The sequence below is a fragment of the Coturnix japonica genome, chromosome 2 (genome assembly GCF_054131305.1).
Source record: "Coturnix japonica strain WE chromosome 2, WE-NBRP24, whole genome shotgun sequence".
Lineage (NCBI taxonomy): Eukaryota > Metazoa > Chordata > Aves > Galliformes > Phasianidae > Coturnix > Coturnix japonica.
Genome location: NC_140664.1, coordinates 124,200,361 through 124,219,992, shown reverse-complemented (window position 1 = coordinate 124,219,992; position 19,632 = coordinate 124,200,361). Strand labels below are relative to the sequence as shown.

The 19,632-nt window shown below is 38.8% G+C and overlaps 1 protein-coding gene across 5 annotated transcripts in view; it reads left to right on the top strand.

Annotated features, from left to right (window-relative positions):
* The window catches only part of ARHGAP21 (Rho GTPase activating protein 21), a 74,001-nt gene that overhangs the window by 4,492 nt on the left and 49,877 nt on the right, over nt 1-19,632 (top strand). For all 5 annotated transcript variants that reach the window (XR_014943109.1, XR_014943110.1, XM_015853294.3 and 2 more), the window contains exons 2-3: nt 9,298-9,480; nt 11,982-12,006. Coding sequence is in view for 3 of the 5 variants with exons in the window: in XM_015853294.3 (XP_015708780.2) it covers nt 9,298-9,480; nt 11,982-12,006 (208 nt within the window). In the remaining 2 variants the exon portion in view is untranslated. The remainder of the gene's footprint in view (nt 1-9,297; nt 9,481-11,981; nt 12,007-19,632) is intronic.

Sequence of the window (19,632 nt, the reverse complement as noted above, 5' to 3'; positions counted from 1 at the left end):
CTGAGTTGAAGATCTGATGACATTAAGTCTGAACTGTTTGAATAATTGGCAGGCATGGTGATGTTTCTGCATGGTTGAAGTAGTGCAGCTAATCTCTTTTAACTCTGTATTTTTGAAACAGGAGTGAGCATATTCTGCTTATATTGGAGAGATCGCTAGCTTCTCTGAGAGATCAGCTTCATACCTGTGTATGAGAGAGAGAAGGGGTAAAGTGTGTTTCTGTTCCACTGCCAGGCCCACATAGCTCAGCACTGTGGCTGCATCACAGAGAAGCCCCAGCTAAGCCCAGGGGTTCACTGGAAGTACATAAAGCCTTAAACTCTGTCCTCTGCAGATCTTATGACTTGTGTAACCAGGATATAGGCTCAGGATGTGATGAGGAGATGGATTGGAGAAGCGTGTAGGTTCTTCTGCAACTGACTTTAAAGCTGTCCTGCATCTGATTATTGAATCAGGGCCTGCACAGCTCAGGCTTTATACTCTGTAGGGGTCTTGTTTTACTTAATGGCTTGTGCAGAACTGACTTGCGTGCATGAATAGATGTGCTGTAGTAGAATCTGATGAAAATGCAGTGGAAGCTGTCTGGTATGTAGTGAGTGATAAAGCCTGTGCTATACCAGAAAGCAAGGAGTATGAACTTCATCCAATTTAGCTCCTAATTTTGCAGTAATGCACTTAGCTGGGGACAGCTGAGAGCTGTTCTCTCCCCATTTGTAAGAAGTAGAATGGATCACGGGCAACTTTTGTTTGTGGATTTATCTCAGAGCTCCATAGGCTACAAGAAGCAGTGGAAGGCAGCCATGAACAGGATGTCAGACTGCTGAGGCAGTTTTTTATCATGCATGGAGCAATCTCAAACACTGCTTCTGTACTGAGAGGCAGAAGTGTGCTCTTAGTCTGTCTCTGGTGTTTCTAGATCTGACTCTAAGGTTAAGGACAAAGCATTTCCTATTCTTAATAAGCAACAGCAGAACAAGCAGAGAAGCAAAAGCTCTGATTTAGCTAAATTAGGATCACATGACATTTAGCTGTTATGTTACCAGCCCTGCAGATGTTTCCTTTCTTTCCAATTTAAGGAGGATGTTGCTGTTAAGAGGAGAGGCTTTTGCTAACGAGCCTATAAGAAAACAAGGAAGCTCTAAATTTCTTTCTCTATTTAATGGTTTTCTGACTACATTTATTCCAATGAACTGTTCATTGTTCTAAATCTATATTGCAAGATATAAACAAAAACAGATTTTGAAATAATTTGCATGCCAGTCCTGTGAAGTCCCTGTATTTTCACTCTGCTTTTGGTGGTGCTTGGAATTGGCTGCTGCTGTGTGGAAAGTAAAAGGTCTGAGCTAAACCTGAGTGCCCTTTAGCTTTTGATTCCTGTTAAAGCATTACGGGTTTTGATTGTGGACAAGTTACTACAAAAACAACAACAAAAAAAGCCCACAACAACAGTATATGCATGTACATACACAATCTAGTATATTTTTGTAGTGTGTGTATGCTGGGCTCAGTTAACAGAGCCAACTGGTGTTGCTGTATGTGATCCGGAGCCAGGTGAATAGCACTTGAGAGCTTTTTGGTTGAACAGACCTACGGGCTTGACGTTAAGACCTTCCTTTCTCAGATTGTCACATCATTAAATTCCTGAGTGTTTAGGTGTAAAGCTAGTTAGTTATGTAGTTGTTATTAGCATATTGTCAAGAAGATTGAGTTTTTTTTAGATACAGGCTTCCTCTAACTTTTCTTGTTTTCTTCAGTATTTGGGCTTAGGGCCAAAAAATGGCAATTTCAATGGGAGCATTTTAGCATGGGGGAGGAAGGTAAAGGTTGCTGGTGGTAGCCTTCAGCTGTGCTTTTTAGGGCTATGCAGTGGTGATGAGATTGACAGAGGCATCTACTATTTTTCTTCGTCCTTTCATAAATAGTAGAGCAAAGTAAGGAAAACCTGAGCTGTGTAAAATAAGGTGCACGTGTGGACGAGTTATTTTTTACAGGTTTTCTGCTCTGCGTTGACCTATTTGAAGACTGAAATCCAACTCTTGAATGTGCTATATCTCCATTGAATGATGGTGTCTACTATGCCAGTAGTCATAAGGGTACAGGAAGCTCATCCCTCTGCCTATCTCCTCCTGATCCCAAGCCATCTATGCAGCCTGCATGGCAGCAGTGATGTCTCCTTCCATGTGAACAGCTGTCTGCTGTGTTGGCACAGAAACTTTGTTTTCCCACTTACTTCACACTTCTGGAGTCATCACGTATCACTCTCTTGATTCTTTCTCTATACCTGGCCTTGGTTTTATTAATGCATTTTTATTAATGCAATTATTAATGCATTTTTATTGAATTGAGTTACTCATTTCCAAGATAGACTTCAAAGTCTGTTATTGTGCCCTCCAATCTCTGCTACAGGCAGGCAGCTGTAACCTTTGGTACTGAATTAAAAGAATATTCCGGGTTCAATATTTCATTTAGGTGAGGTTCACATTCCTGCTCCTGTGAGGGAAATGCCTGGAGCTGTGTCCTACCTCTGAAACCTTTTACTGCATTCAGTGCTTTTACATCGTTGTTGCCTTGCTCTGAAGCCTCTCAGCTCTTTATGGTCATCATCACAACCCATGTGAGGACAGAGGACAGCTGCTTGAAGGGGTCTCCTCACCCCTTCTGGTAAGGGCTCAGGGCCCAGCTGCCCTGCCTGGCAAATGATACAAGTGACATTGCTAGTCTTTGCTCTAAATCTTATGGGCAGTTCCTAATAATTTGTTTCTCTTTTCCTGTTGCTTGAGATGTACACCATTCTCTATAGTAACTGGAGTCGTAAAGCATTTGGACCATGTTTTGGAGAGCTGGATTGAGTTCTTCGGTCTGTTGGCTTTTCTTCTCCTTCTCAGTTGCTGCATCTTTCTCCGATGCTTCCAGAGAAGCGTTAGTCCTGGGGAGTGTCAGCAAACATCCTGTGCTTCATATGTGCACCCATCGATGTTACAGGTGATGAGTGGGTCACCTAGTGACTGAGGGCTCACACCTACTGAGCTGGGGATCTTCCCTCTTCCTTCCTGAGGAACTTCTTTGTGAAACATCTATGCTTCCCAGTTCTGAAAAGCAGTCTTTGGCTATTAGTAGCAGCCCTGATGAGAGGGTACAAGCTGGGCCAGTTTTATGTACCTCTCCGAGTGTCACCTACTAATAGTTGTGTGTGTGATGACTCATGCTCCATTTATCTCCATATCTCAGGTGCTTTTTCTTCTTGTGGTGAAAACAGTTTCAGAGCTGTTAGATTATTTGTGCTTTGAGGGCTTGTTTACATCTTCACTTCCAGTTTTGGGTGCTTCATAGCAAGGGAGCCTTGTGGTGCTTGCTGAAAACAGGCTCTGTGGTTTTAACATTGTCAATGGGCATGTAAACCTTTCCTGCAGCTTTCCTATGTACAGCACTGAAGTGGATGGGATGGAGTTGAGTATTTTCTGTCTCTTGTGCTACCTGTTGCTGGCTTCAGCGCTGCCTGTGGAGTGGAATCTCTCTGTAATGATGGTCTGCTCTGTGAAAGAATGGAGGAACACTAAGGAATGTTTGGGGGCAGAAATAACTTTTCCTCTTTTGTGCTTCAATACATTTACATATCTCAGGCTGCCTGATTCTCCTGTTAGTGCCGATTGTGTTGTTGTAGTATAACTCCAGTAGGTAAGACTTCACTCATCTTTCACTCCAGCCTGCTGTGTTGCAGTCGTATCTACTTCTAGGGTTACTAAGAATTTTTTATGTTGATGTCTGAAATAATGTAGGTTTGGGTTTTTCTGCATTCTGCTTTTCCTGATTGTTTACAGGGGCTTTTCAGCGAACAGCTGAACGTGTTGCTGAAGGTGAAAGTGATTGAACTTGTTTGTTTCAAGGACAAAGCTATTTCCTGGATATTTGGAGGAAAAGTTTGCGTACGGTGTCAACCTTGTGTCAGCAGTTATTTTTCTTTGATTGGGAATGATTTACTTCTATAAAACAGTATTTTTAAATTCCAGCCTGTTTTAAAGACTCTGGAAATGGCACCTCCCTGTGGATTGAGACCACTTCAGCATATGATCATAGAGCTTGGGATTTTGCTTGAAGAGCAGCAAGAGCTTTCAGTCTGCTTCTACAACGCTGTTGTGGCTGTTCTATGTACACTGACCACTAGACATTTCACAGGGTAATGGTAATTTAGTGGAGTGCTCACTGAAGTATTCACCCAGTGAACAACGTGTATAAAAAGTCAGAAGTAATATCACCACTTTTGAGGTGATGCAAGATGAAACACCATCTGGCTTTCCTTTTGGATGTTGGCTGTTCTGCAAACAAGGGTGGAGGTAATCATTAAAAAAATAAAATAAATAAAAAAGTTGCAAAATCTTTGTTAAATGTTCATCTTAAGATGTTTTTAGGGGAAATGCTGCATGTTTTAAGAACACCCAGAGGCAATGTATTTTGGGGGTTATGTTTGTTTCCTATTATATTGCAGTACCAGGGAATCATATATTCTCTACTGGATTGAGTGATTGGCCCAAAGTCATTTTGGTGCAGGAGTCCAGGTGGCAGAATGTGATGATAGAAGGTAAAGGGGACATGCTGTCCTCTGAGCAGGATAAAGTTCTGTGATTCATTGTTTTTGTTCACATAGATCTACCAGAAAAATAGATTATTAAATTTAATTTTATTTATTTATTTATTTATTTTTTTGTGGATATTGTCATTTTCTTTGTCATTTCTTTGTCTTTCTGTCAGCTTCTAGCAAAGCAATTTGAGGTTTTCTGTGTGGTTGAGACTAAAAGGATCAGTGGTTTATTCTAACTTTGTTTGAAACCTGTCGGTGGAACAGTCTGATTATTAAAGAAAAACCTGACTTGCAGCAAGAGCTGCCATTATTAAGTGGATAACAAGATCCTTTTCCCACACAGGCATTTTTATGTCAGAAATTTAGCCAGAAATGGCCCCTTTTCCTCCTGTTATCTTCTAAAAGAATCTTACTCTTTATGTGACAAAAAAATAGGAAAGCTCTTTATTTTTTGCTTTGAAATTGTAGGTTTAACAGGACAGTAGGCTAACTAATAGCTACTTGGTTAGAAAAAACAGGGAAAAGAAATGACGTGGTACTAGAGATGCCACTGTTTATAAGCAAGCCCAGCATTTATTACAGCATTTGGAATATCCTGTTCCTGTCTCAGGCTAGTTGTGGGATTAATAATAATGTGCAAGATCCTTTTTGGTCCTGGTTTATGTTATTAGCTTTTAAAAAATTGAGCTGAACATACACGCATTGAGCTGAACAGCTGTTTGAGATAGCACGTTTCTTGGTGGACTGGATGAAAGTTGAATAATACTAAATCCTGAGGCAGGAGACAGACTGTGCTTATGGAGCTGCTGACAGGTGAGCCCACCAGATGGTCTAGTCTGTTTGTTGGTTTTTGTTAAATTTAGGCTCCAGAAAATATAGTTTGGGCAACACCGTAAGGCTGTTATTTACAGAATTTGTGAAAGATTCTGTTTGATTAAAGAAAAATGTTAAAACCAAATGTGTAGAGCAAACGGTTGAGGGCTACAAGCATTTTAGACGGGGTAAGAGGGGTGAGGGAATTGTCCTCCATGTTAAAAAGTGGATAGATTGTCAAGAATTGCCCCTTAAGGCAGCCACAACCGCGTTGTGAGCTTGTGGATTAAAGTCAGGGACCACACTCACTAAAGGACGTCTGGTGGTCAGTCTGCTACAGGCCATGTGATCAAGGGGAGCCTGTTGATAGTAAAGAATCTCAACCTTAAACTGATTTTTGTATTTTTCTTCAGGTGTTGGTAGTGCAAGGTATAATTACGTAGTGTGTTCACTGTTATTTACCTATGACAGAACTCAGAGTACTTCTATTTCTCTGTTTAGACAGCTGAGAAGGCAACTGATGGTTTGTATTGCAATCCCTTTTGACGGTCGCTGGACTGTTTTTAGCATGTTATTTATGTCGGCCTGTCAGTAATTGTTCAGAAGCTAAATGTGAAATTATTGCTTTGAGATTACTTTTTCTTGAACATAGTATTATTTAGAAACACTGGTGCTATTTACTGATCTTATGTAATTCTACAGACTCCTGGTGGTTAAAATACCAGATTTTTCATGGATGTTTTTATTACCTAGAAAAACAGGGTTAAACACAATATTCAAAGTCAAATGCGTGTTTTACAGGGCACTTAAGCATCTGCTGCATGTCCTTGTAATTGCATGTAACAGGAAATGATGTTTTGAGATACTTGGTATGAAAACCTCGTATGAAGCAATCCTGAGGGAAATGACGCTTGAATCATCTGTTTGTAGCCTGGGATTCTGCAGTCCTTGAACCAATTGTGTGCATTCTGCCATTCATGTTGAGCATTGAATTTATAGGGACTGTATTTTACCGAGTCAAACATTCAGATCTTCAGTAAGGAATACAGCAAATAATCTCTGGCCTGTTAGATTTTATGTGACGTGAAAATAAAGCATTCACTTTTCATTCTCTTGAAATTCACCCTTCTACTCATAAAGACAAATCACTCTAAGGATATCAGATGCTTATGTATTTGTAACTGGATTGGTATCATTTTTGGATCACAAGAGATACCACGTAGGATCTCTGCTTTCAATAACATTCTTGCCTATGCTAAACATCATCTGTTTCTTGCTCGCTGTCTTGAATCCTTGTTTTGTTTGTATTTTTGAAAAGTTTTTTGTTCCTTCTTAAAGCCTTCTCTGGCAGGAGATACTTCGGGTGGGTGTGCTGTGGTTGGACACTTCGCAGGGTCACTCAACAGATGTTGACTCTTTCCTTTGTAATTCAAATTGCTTTTTGTTTGTATAGGGGCTCGGAGTTTCTGTTACCAACTACATCTCGCATTTATTATTAATACTGGCCTTTTCTGTTGTGCTGCTGGCAGACCTTGCAGGGGTCCAAGGACAGCATGAAGATAACTCTTCAACTTCTGGCGTGCTCTTACAGGAAATAATGATTTGCCTATGGAACTCTGTTGTCTGTGAATAGCTGCTAGTTCAGCAACTGTCACGAGTGTTAAAGGTTGATGTTAAGTTAGAGCAAAATTAGAGCTTCTTTTCCCATTTCAGTCAAACACTGTGTCTCCTACCCTTCAGACATAGGGAAGTATGGCTGTATTTTGTTCTCAGGTCACTGTGTCTGAATGATCAGTTTTAAACATATCAAAACTAAAGTCTAATTAAGGAGGCTTTTGTTGAGGGGGAGGGAGTAAAGCACATTCTATATTTGCTTTTTGGGGTGTTGTTTAGATGGCTGTTTGTTTGTTAAAGTTTTTTGTTCTTGTGATACCTGCAGATGTTTGACTGTTTAAAACTTCTGTGTCAGGTGTTCCCTGTAAAAATCTGAGAAGAGGAAAAAAAAAGGTTGCAGGGAATATTAAATAGGTGGACTGTAGCCTATGCTTAGCAGAGGAGGTTGCTGTCAAACGTTGAGGCCAGTGATACATTCTTATTATGAACTGCTACTTATGCCATTCCAATAGGATCAGATCAATCGTTCTCAATGGCACTTTTCCTGCTCATGTGATGAGAAGGGAAGGCTGAGAAGGTTCATCATTTGTGCAGAAATGAAAACTGTCGTGTTTAAAGGCTGAACAGACTGGTGGGAAACACCTCAGCACCGCACTGATAGTCAGGGTAGAGGATCGTGTCACCTTTAACTTGATCTTTGCATTGCTTGAACTTTAAACTAAAGCCAATCTTGGCAGTTCAGTTCTCACTAATTTCTCATTCATTAGTCATCTAATTGCACAGTCTTGTTTCACGCTGCTACCTTGAAGCATGGATGAAGGTGATCGACATGGACAGACTGAGCAGAGATTGAGCTCTTCATGTTTACTGTTCTTTTCCAAAACCTGCCATTGGTCCTTTTGGGATTCTCACAGTCCCATGGGCCCAGCTCACTGCTTCTGTGCAGGAGTCCAGTAGCTGGTTCCAGCTCTGTCATTTGTGTATGGTAGAGGGCTGGTTTACAGGCGGCTGCCCAGTATTTCTTTGTCTTCCTTGAGGCACTTAATGAGATGTGCATTTTCTGGGTTGTGTCCTTAGCATCTGTGTAGAAACACAGCTTTGTTTTACATAAGAGAATACAGAATTAAGTATCTCACCAAGCAGCTGCAAGAGTTCCTAATACATGCAGTGGCTGTGGTGGAAGTTGAAATGCTTTGTATTCTCTGTAAGATATTGATTGGAGTTGGCTGGGCCCACCTTACCAAGAAGTGCTGCATTTTCACGTAGCAGCTGTAAGACTAAAGCAAAAGGGATTATTTTGGAGCAGCCCAGGAAGAAATCCGAGCAGAAAATTCTGCCGAGTATCAGGCGGTTGCTGAGCCACAGCAGCAGGGCTGCAGAAGGACAAGAAGACTATTATTTCTGTTTGAATACCCTTTGAATAGTCTATAGGCTCTGGTATCTAAATTTGTTTCACGCATCGTTGAACTAGGATATTTAGAGGAGAGTCATAAGGGTTCTTGCATACTTTCTTTGTATGTTTTCAGCTTTATTTGAATTGTTATGAATGACGTAGCACTCACTTTGAAAACTGAAATGGAAGATTTTTTGTAAAGCTGCAAATATTTTTTAAAACCCTGTATTTCATGAGTCACAGGTATATAAAATTACCCTTAAGAAAGAAACAAATGGTCTTGTTTCTGCAAAAGTGGGATTGTAGTACTAACAGCAATAGGAAGTTAGGCCTTCTTACTTCTGTATCTAGTGCTGGTGTACTGCACTGTAGCTAAGGGTGGGAAAAATAAAAGATGAAGAAAAAATACTGAAGGCTGTCTTGCTGAAGAAGCCTAATCAGTTTTCTACTTTATTTTTGTATCAGTTGTTGTACGTGAGGAGATGCTGCAAGTTGAGAAAACCATGCCTGCATTTTAAGTCGGAAAAAGGGAGTTTGTATTTGTTTGTATGCATGTGAGCTTTGTGTGGTCAGAAATGGAGTCCTAAACGACAGAAAGAAATGATCTGGATATTTATATCAAAGTAAACTAAAAAGCGAACAAAAGCAAGCTGTACATGTTCCTTGAATTTGTAACTGTTGAACGCTGACTTCCCTAATATGAAACTTAAACTCAGTTAGTGATTTGACCAGAGATGTAACACTAAGGATGCTGCGTTGCAATTCTTGTTTCTTAAGACAATATCAGTGATTATCTGGTTATTTTGAATGTGAGAGGAGAAGTTCTCAAGTGCCCAGTAATGCTTTTAAAATGCAACCAAATTGTGATTTACAACTAATATCTGTATCTCTTTTATTTTAGGCATCAAAAAATAAAGATGGAAAAGAGCAAAGTGAAGCTATATCACCATCAGAGGATGAAGAAGCTTTCTCTTGGCCTGGTCCAAAAACTGTTGTGTTAAGGAGGACATCTCAGGGTTTTGGCTTCACCTTAAGACACTTCATAGTTTACCCTCCAGAATCTGCAGTTCAATTTTCTTTTAAAGTAAGTGAGTTTGTTTTCTTGCTTTTTGTTGTTGTTGTTCTTTAATTTAAAGCCAGTCTCATTCATCTGTACACTCTTTAGTGTATACTTCAAGGGTAGGGTATGGGTTGTGGTTGTTTACCTCTTCAGAACTGAGATGTGTTTAAATCACTGTCCTAAGAGAATGGCCTGGAAAAAGTTTCTGAATATTGTAAAATTAATGGACATTAGACGCTTTTTTCCATATATTTTATTCTTTCTGCTGAAAAGAACAAGAATCTTGCAATTCTCCTTAAGTCAAGAGACAAATCAATACCAGCCTACGCTGAAGAAAATTTTTCTAGCTTAATTAGAAATAGCATGAAAGTACTTTATAGGTTTTATTTAGAGTATTTTAAAATGTTAAGGAGCTTATTGGTCTACCTTACTCAAGAGTGGTATATATTCTCCTTTGTGACTGAACCATTTGGAAACTGCTGTAGTGTTGTTGCTGGGAAGTCCATTTAATACTGATAAAGATTTGAGTATTGAGAAGGGTTTTTTTTTCTAGTCAGTTCAAATAACATTGATTAGAACTTGAAAATCAATTACTTACAAGTAATGATACACCCTTCCTCTGAGTTTACTTCTTTTTTTTTGCAGCTAGGCAGCGGGATAGGCTTAAACACAAAGTGATGGGATATGTTTTCTCTTGAATTTCTCATACAGACAATAATATTTTCACGTGTGGAAGGAGTTGCACACAAGGAAAGGCAAATGATACTGGGGGAGTCCAGAGTTCTCATTCATATCTTAGAGACCCAAACAGCACGTACTGTGCTGATACCCATAAATCTCAAGGCATATCTTGAAGGAAGAAAAAGGGGCTAGAACTCCGAGAGAGCTCTTGGCATCCTTTTCCCTTCTGTTTCTCCTGTGATTTGTCAGAGTCTGAGTAATTCATTCTTCTTTATATTTGGTTTTTGAAAGGAAAAATCACGGGATTTTGAGATTGTTGTAGGTGTTTAGTTACCCATAAAGATAAGTTTTGTTTGGACCGCGAAGTGCTGGTAAGCACTTCTATAAGTTAACCTGAACCATTATATTCTCTTCTTCATGTCCACGGGATGGAGGAAAAAAGTAATATCTGTAAAGTTTTAGTTCCTGGGTCATCATAAGGTGGCTTTTATATCTGTGTACTTAAGTTATGTGAAGAATGAAATTCACCTGTTGTGCTTGATTCTAACATGAGACAAATTTGATTTCTGTTCCATTCTTATTTGACCAAAGATCATGTTGGTTAGTGGCTAAGTATGATCTCAGTCATTATTTCTAAGCTTAAGAATCATTCCTCTCTCTTCACTGATCAAAAGTGTCCAGGTCTTGGAGGAAGGGAGGATGCTCTTGGCAAGTCTTCCTTGCCTTGAGCAGTTCTTCGCTGCTGTTCTCTTAGGTGATCCTATGTAGTTGAAGGCAGGCTGACTGTCACAGGTGTTCAAGGGGTATTATGACACATGTTAGTAGTGTTTGTCTAATGGCACATGAACGAGACCGTTCAACTGTTCAACTTAAGGATTTAGTGATAACAATAATTAATAATCATGGCTCTTAAAAAGTTAGAGCAGTACCAGAACACTGTTCACTCCCTTCTTTTTAAAATTTGTTTTATGTATGTGTTTATCTTATCTATGTATAAGTATGAGGACCTGTATTTAGTAGAAAAATGTAGTACTTCCATGAAGTCCCAGTTCAGAAAGAAAACCCATTTCCATATTTTAACCATCTCAGTTAGAAAATTTCAATAGAATTTTGCTGAACAGGAAATTATCCGGGCTCTATCAAAAGTCTCATTCATATTAAAATACTGATGAGAAAGTAGCTGAAGTAATTATATGCTATTTTAAGCATGTCCTTCCCCATCAGTACATTCCAGTTGTAGGCTTTTTTAAAGGACTATGGCTGATATATGGTACTTAGAATTGTAAAATACAGTGAGATGACCAGAAGGAAAGTCTGCAGAGATTTTCCTAAGTAGCATTTGGGGTATGTTTTTCCTCTAGCAGAAGCACCGAAGGCAAAACAAACTTCATATTTCAAATCTCACTAAGAATATTCAGAGCTTGCTTATTAGAAAAAAAAAAGTGTTAGAAAGATGTCTTTCATATTATTTAACATTGTGGATGATTGCAGCATATGCTTGACTGATGAGTGGAAACATACTTGCAACAACACAGTGCAATGTCAGGCTTCATGGCAGTATTTTGGATATTTTTCTACACTTGTTTTCAGATAATGCCTTTCAAGTTGTTTCTTTGAGGACGTTTCATGCAACTGTTTAATTTTTTCTGTGTAAACAGGAATTATGTTGCAATTTCAGAATTGAAGCCTTAGTTCTGCAGTGTTGGAATATTTGTGAGAAAGGATGAAATACTGAAATGCACAGTTGAGGTTACGAGTACACTTAAAATCCTCTTAGCTTATAGATGCCTGTGTATTTTCTCCATTCAATGGCTTTTTAATATGCACTCTTTCTTTTTCCATAGGATGAAGAGAATGGGAATAGACAAGGTATGTTTTATTTTCATTCTTCCGCTGCTTCAATATGGTAAACATTTATCTCCAGCTATATAACATACATTTTAAACTCTTAGTTATTCATGTAAAATTAGTAAGTACCGTCCTTAGTGAATTTCATGGCATCAGAACAAAGGGAAGAAAATGTATTTTAGCTGCACCTGTTTAGCTTATGTATTTACTATGCTTTACTACAGTTTACAGTGTACTGCAATACATGCTGTATCACTTGTGCTGCTCAGACTGTTTTGTCATATGTTTGATGGGCTTTTTAGTGACAAAGTTTTTACACTCTTCTGTATTTAGGCCTTACTGTTCTTCTATGCAAACTACTATAAAGTGATTGTGTGCGCTATCTGTATTCATATAAGTGCACTGTGGAGCACTTTTTTTAATGCATTGGAGTGTAGCTGGTATGAAATTTTATTTCCACTGAGACTCACTCTGATAGAATCAACACAGAAGCATATGGGCTTAATGTTAATACTGATGATAAACAAACAAAAAAACAGCCTCATGTGGCATATAACTGTTGAAGAAATAATGTAAGTATTACCTTACATTATCTTAGTAATGTTATCTTCAGTATTTAGTAGTATTGATTTATTTGGTCATTTTCAGTGGTTTGTCATTTTCAAATGCATTTTGAAACCCATTGAATGTTTTTCCATGATGTCAGATAAAATTTGTGAATAAGACTTGTGCTTTATTACGAGGGATGGAAAAATAACTTATTTCTAGGTTATGTCAGTCCATTTCGCTCCGTTTTCATCACTTTCTCCACATTATGTTGCATTTGTCTGCTCTCTTTTAAAGCATTCACTAATTAGCTTCTTTTCACTAAGCAGAACTATGTCTCAGTCTCACCTAATTAAAATTTCCCTTTAGCATTTAGCTGCTTCTGTGTTCATGCCTTTTTTTTAGGCTGGCATATTTTTGTTTCATTACAGGGATAATAAATGTTATAATTTGAGTTAAAAAATAGAGTTTTCAGGTGGGGACCCAGGTGCTACTTCCCATTTTTAGCATTCTGTCAAAATTATCAGGTATGCAAAGGATGTAGGATTAGGTGCAGTGCATGTGTAATATGCAGTCAGTGCCTGAGTTTGTCCTTAATAAGCCATTCCAATGCAGTTCTTTGGGGATGGGCTTGTTTAAACCTGGATACCTCTGTTCAGAAACTGCACAGTGAATGCTGATTTTACTGGTGGGTTGCAATCTGCTTTATGTTGCATTGGAGTCTTTTATGTATTATTGGAGTCATTTATGTATTATGTTGCTGTGTGTCTGCTGTTCAAAATGTTCATCTGAGATGTTTTGCAGTAGAGGATCGGCAGTAAACAGGCATTTATGTGGTTTGTTATGAGACCTGTGCAGGTGGAGCAAGATGGCTTTCTGGAAATTTTTGTCTAGCTACTTAAGCTATGAATCATAGCTCAGTTATTGCTTATATATAGCTCCTTAGTTCACTGTACGCCTTGCAGTACAGATCAGAGGGCACAAAACTCTCGGGGAAGATAAGTATATTCACGTTAACAGGAAGAAAAATTTGAGCTTGTGCTTTGTACAGAGAGAAATGGCAGAGCAGCAGGTATAGATGTCCCTAGAATTTAACCTGCCACTGTTGTGTGCTTTACCTTAACAAATAACGAAACAGGACAGAAAGATTAAGCTTTTTTTTTACCCCAAACTTCAGCGTGACCGCAGAGAGAGGGCTGGGGTTGTGAAGCTGTTCCTATTTACATTGCTACAAGTTGTTCCTTTCCTCAAAGGAGGGCAGTTAATTTGGGAAGAGAGAACCGAGAGAAGTCAGTCTCATTTTCCGTATTCACAAAGCCATGTTAATTTAGCAAAAGCAGAAATTCTCTCAAGGATTATGGCAAGGCTGCTTAAAGCGATGTAGAATGAGTGAGAAGCGGAGCCGCTTTGGGGTTGCAAGGTGCGTGCTGAGCTGCCCCAGGCCGGGCGTGCTCCGGGGACAGGCCCAGTGGCTGCTGGGCGTGCGGAGGAGCCATCTAGTGGCCAATTTCATGCTTCTTCCTGCGAGCTCGGTTAAAAAACTTGCCTCTGTGAACCTGTGACTTAATTAACAGTGAAAATAGCACAGACATTTTCCTTCCGAAGTCTGTAGGTGGTGATTCACTTGAGCTTTCCTCTTTTGAAGACGAAGCTGAAGGTATTTGAGCTGTTTATTTCTGTGAAGCAATGTGTGCCAGTGCAAAATTGTCACCTTTCTGGTATCATTTCTGAGGTTTTGTAACTTTTCTGAATGGCTTCGTGGAGTGCTTGTATGCTAATACACGTGAGGAGAAATTGAAACCCTGCATGCAGTTGCAGGGCTAGGATCTCATTGGGATCACAAAGATGCATTGAGGTAGCTCACAGTGAGCTGGAGAGCTGGCATAGTCTCTGACATGAACTTCACTGTTAACACAAGATATAAGCTATGTTATTACAGTGCTTGGAAATCTAGCTATCATTATGATCCAGTATTACTCTTTTCTTTAATATAGTGTTCTTATCTCCTGTTTTTTTTATATGGAGGTATCTATAGCAACTGGCAGCTTATCTTCCCAGAAGAAAGAAGTGAATTAGGTATAATAAGATTCAGTCTCCTTTTCCGTAGAGACTCTAATGAGTACACACCTACCAGTGAGAGTTCAGACGTCTGTTTTCCCTGGCATTTTTAGATTGTTGAATTGTGATCACCAGACTTTTTTAATGTGTCTGACTTAGGTTTAAAATTTCTGTCCTTCAATTTTTCTGAGGCATAAAAGTTGCAATTTATTGCTTGAGCTCCTTCAGCTTTATATTAGTCTGTTTTGATGCTGGGGAGGAATCATGGAAAAAATGCAGGAAAGACTTTTTACTTCAGACTGCTGCTTATGTAATACTAAATGTGGTTTTGATGTCTTGTTTCTTTAAACAGAATGTTGATTTCTCTAATGTGGTTCGTGTCCTTCCAGGGTTGAATTTAATCCCAGGGTTTCTAACACCATCTATTAAAGCTCAGTCTGTTGTGAAATGAAGTAACTGTATTTGTGATGGTGGGAACAGTGCTGATAAGGGACAAGATAAATGAATGTGAACTCAAGTATTTGGAAAGTTGAATAGATTGCTGGGATGATACAGTCTTAAGGTATAAGATAGTGGGGTGGGAGTAAGAGGGAAAGAGGAAGATAACATGGTTGAATGATGACAATGCTATCAGAAGGCTAAATTTAATTTTTGATGGAGATGTGAGCTGGATGTGCACGTCCCCTTCTAGAGCATTTACCACTGGCTTTCCATTTTGTCACATGTATAGGCCCTTTCAGTGACTCCTAATGACTTCAAATAATCTTTGACTTTCAATAAAAATCCTGAGAGCTGTGTGAGTATAATTTCCATGGATTATGGGGAGAGTCTGTAGTTCACAACAGATACCACCTGGGCACAGTCCTGGGCAAACCAGGTGACCTCCAGCAGTACCTTTCAGTGTCATCTATGCTCTGGTATGTGTGTGTAGAAAGGGAATTGGTTGCTCTTGACTGTTAAATCGTATGTTAACTTGTATGTCAATTTGTAATTTGAAAAGGTTGGTTTTAAGATTTGAGAGAATTGGAAAAAATCACAGTGTTGGCAATTAATGTAGTGGGAAGATACTTTTTCAGAAAGCCTGTATTTAAGGCAAAATTGTTATCTTTTTCATTAAAATGCCAGATGATTCTCTCCTGCTCTTGTTTTACTTGACAGTGGAATTAAGGCTGGTTGATGCTTAGCGTTGCCTAATCAAAATACCAGAGGTGCTATGAATAATAACATATTTTTCCTGAATCATGGAACTGAGTGCCAGATGTTTCTGACCTAAATGACTGAAGAGAACTATTTTACTTGCTCTTCTCATTCAGAGGTTCATCCTTGGCATTATGTTTTGTTCAGTGTTTTTTTTAGTAGAGTTACTTCATGCTTGACAGTGGGTGAAATTAAGCTCTCCTGGGGCTCGACTGAGACCTTTAGACTCCTTTTCTGCAGTGGATTGCTAGTGGATAAATGCTTACTGTGCATGAAATTCAGTTTGCAGATTATAAAATCCAAAATTGTCTTCAGCTGCGCTCCATTAAATGTGCTCCTGACAGTTTTAATGATTTCTATTTAATTAAACTAAATCTGTTAATAAATTAGAGTTCTGCTGTACTTTCAGTTGCCTCTTCTTGAGTAGTTTGGGTTTGTTGATTCAGAAATCATTTGGAAGCGTTTGTCCCACTGTCTGTTCATATTTCTCTTCCCATTCCCTGAAAGTTGTCTTGAGAATTGCTGCCCTCTGCATTGTTAAACCATATGGAGTGCAAGTGTCCTGAATATCCACAGGTGTATTTGTAGATCTTCATGTCTGAGGGCAGTGTTCCCTTGCCCTTGAGTCAGTTCTACGTAAAAACCTGTCTTTGTAACTAAGCTGTTTCGTAGTGTGAGTGATAATATATGGTATGGGATTCAGTCGCTTCAGCTATCTGCAAAGTAGGGCCAGGAGTTGCTGCAGTTATCTTGTTAGGTGAGCAGATGTTTAAGGGCATGGTTTTCTGGCTTTTTTTAAGTTTATTTTTTATTCTTATTTAGATTTATTTATTTTTTCTTGAAAATACCCTGCATAGTGTTAGGAATAAAAGTCAGGGTTTTATTTTCCTGTTTTACAAAGTTTTCTGAGTATGGTTTGGATGCGCTGAGGAAGGGAAATAGTGTTATTATTAGGAGGTAGATTCATAGAGACTTCTCAAGAAAGAACCGTGTTGGACTGTGTCCCTGGGCACTTGCAGGTTTGTGCTCAGCAGGTCAAAGAGGCAGAAGAGAGATGTGATGGCCACTCATCAGGGAGAAGCAAGAAGGTTAGAATTCTATTACTTTGCAAATCAGCTGCCTATGATGAAAGTGTGCTCCTCCCTGGTATTTCAGAAAGTGGCAGGAAAGCGTCCCTTTAACTTTATTATGTGAACTGATTTTTTTTTCCCTTGTCAAGATTGAAGGTGGCAGTGACGTCAGTCACAGCTGGCAGATGCAAATAGTATGAAGGTCATAAATTACGATAAATATTTTTTTTTAAGAAAAAAACATGTTGTAAATCTATTTGATGTTAATTAGAGAAGCAGTTGAAGCAAAATACGTTACTGTGATTCTGTAGATTCTGTTTTGATCTCATGAGTTCCTGAAGGTAACAATTGTGAGATTGACTATTTACAAGATTAACATACAATCATGAAGACTTTGTGTTGGCTGGGGAAAACCTGCTTGCTGCAATCAGCTGCTTTTTTTGTATTTCTCATGCATTTGATTATGAAAGTTCCTTATGCTTTTTCAGACTTATTTTTTCAGTTATTTAGGCTAACAACTTCATTATAAAGACTTCTTGAGTCCATACTACCTTTGTTTAAGCCAGTGAATTTTTTGCCTTGAGCCTTCTAAGTGTTTGGTGGTTCATTACTATTGCTTTATTTCTGATGTTGAATCTCTGAAGTAAAAGCTCAGGCATCAGTTTATGTTCTGTAAAGTCACATTTTAACTTGAATCACATAATTTTAAGGGAGTATTTGTACTCAAAGAAATGCTTGAGCTTCTCTGTTAGCAAAATGACTTCACTGCCTGGATGGTAAGTTGAGCTGCAGCTTACCCTGACTGTTGACCATTTACTAAGACTGGAGGCTTTTGTGTTTAGTGGACTTTTTGTCTTAATGGGCTGTAATCCAGTTTCTGTTCAGTAAACTTATATACCTAATCATTTCCTATGCTCTTTATTATAATTATTATTATTACTCCTATGTGAAACTGCACCTCTGTTTTTGAATGCACTTCTGGAGAAATTAAACATACGAGCTCATCTCCTGCTGCAGTAAACCAGTGAAAGATACAGCTGCACAAAACTGGCCATGCTGGAATGCAAGTAATGATGCCTGCAAAGGCAGCTTGGTCTGTTTGTATTCAAGCTAATATTCATTTTGTTAACCTAGTTTGGGAGTGAATTCTGAGTGTATTTCAGGCTACAGGAGGTTTCACGGTAATAAGCAGTTTTAACTGTAAGCATTTCTGTGCCCAGAGGGTGTGAGTATTGAGGTGGGGGTGGAATTGTGCATTAATTAACTACATAGTAAAGGTACGTTCTGAGTCTGCATTTGCACAGTACGTGCTTGTAGTGCAGTTGCTGTCAGCTGAGTGAAGATCACTTCCAATTAGGATTACGAAGATCAGATACGCTGGGACAAGGTGCTTTTTCTCCTTTGACAACAGAGAGCTGGAAGATGCTCTGTTAGGTTGAGATGTACTGGGGTCCTGGTGCATTGGGTGTTATCTTTCCACCAGAGGGAGTTTAAATGCCAAGGAAATGGATGAGGGAACGCCCTTGTCTGATATATTCAAAGCTCTGTCACTGATGAGCAGAAAGCAGGAAGTTTTGCTTTTTGGCAGCTTGTGGCAGGAATGAGATTTAATTCTTCATAATGAGTTAGGAATGATGATTTTGAGTAAATAAATCTTTGTTTCCTCCTTGGCTTTTTACCTTGCAGTAGGCTTTATACGTGCTAAAGCTTCGTGGCCATGATGTGGAAAATATGTAGGAAAATAATTATGCAACCTCTTGAGCATGCATAGAGTTTTGCTAAAATGTATGCCTAAAGCAATTACTCTAGAATGAGCAACATAAAATAATTGGAAATAATCCTTTACGTGAAACTTCTGAAATGATTTCGAATCAAATGTCTTTAAATTCTTATTATAAATAGCTAATTATTTAGATCTAAGCCACACATAGCTTTAGAGAACAGCTATCTGTGAAAGAGATACTAGGATGTTTCTTACTAGATGTTACTCCCCAAACAAAAGGCAATGAAGAGAAGTGGTTAAGTGAATGCAGACTTGTATTCTCTGTGTATGTTTACAATGCAGATTGTAAAAACAGCTTGCATTTAAGCAATAGTTATTAAGCAGTCTCTTCTGTAACTTAACTGTGCATTGCTTATTAGTGCTATGTAAAATGCTCGACTTATTTCGATGTTTTGTTACACAGGATTTCCATTTCTGGCCTTATATCTTGCCGTGTAAAAGGATTCTTGGACTGCAGCTCATGCCGTGATTTTAGTGAGGGCATCTCTAACTTCAAACAGCTTTATTGGGCTACAGTCGTAGATGCTTGCTGTACATCTGTGTAGTTTGTGCTCTGACCTTTATGTGTGACAGTGTGAGGGAGACCTGTCTTATTCAAACAGTACAACTGTAGTAGTGCCTTCTGCAATCAATTTATTTATATATATATCCTTTTCTGGGAAGAAGAACGGGTATTCAGTATAACTTTCTTTGACATTGTCACGGGTTACCATGACAGACATGTAGGACTAAAAACCACATTTGAAGTGTCACTGGCTTTGCAATTTGCTCCCTAAATTAGCTGGAAAAACTTAAAGTGACCACTTACATTGTTGATGAACCTCTTTGTGTAGGTACTATTCTGCCAATAGGTTGGTCAGAAATTGGGTGTTCAGGGAAGCCTTCATAAATTTGTACAATGTTCTTCTCTAACACTGATGTGGCAACTGTATTAAAGGTATTCTAATACTGAATGAGTTCTTGACTTCTTATGTGTCCTGGCATGGACAAGGT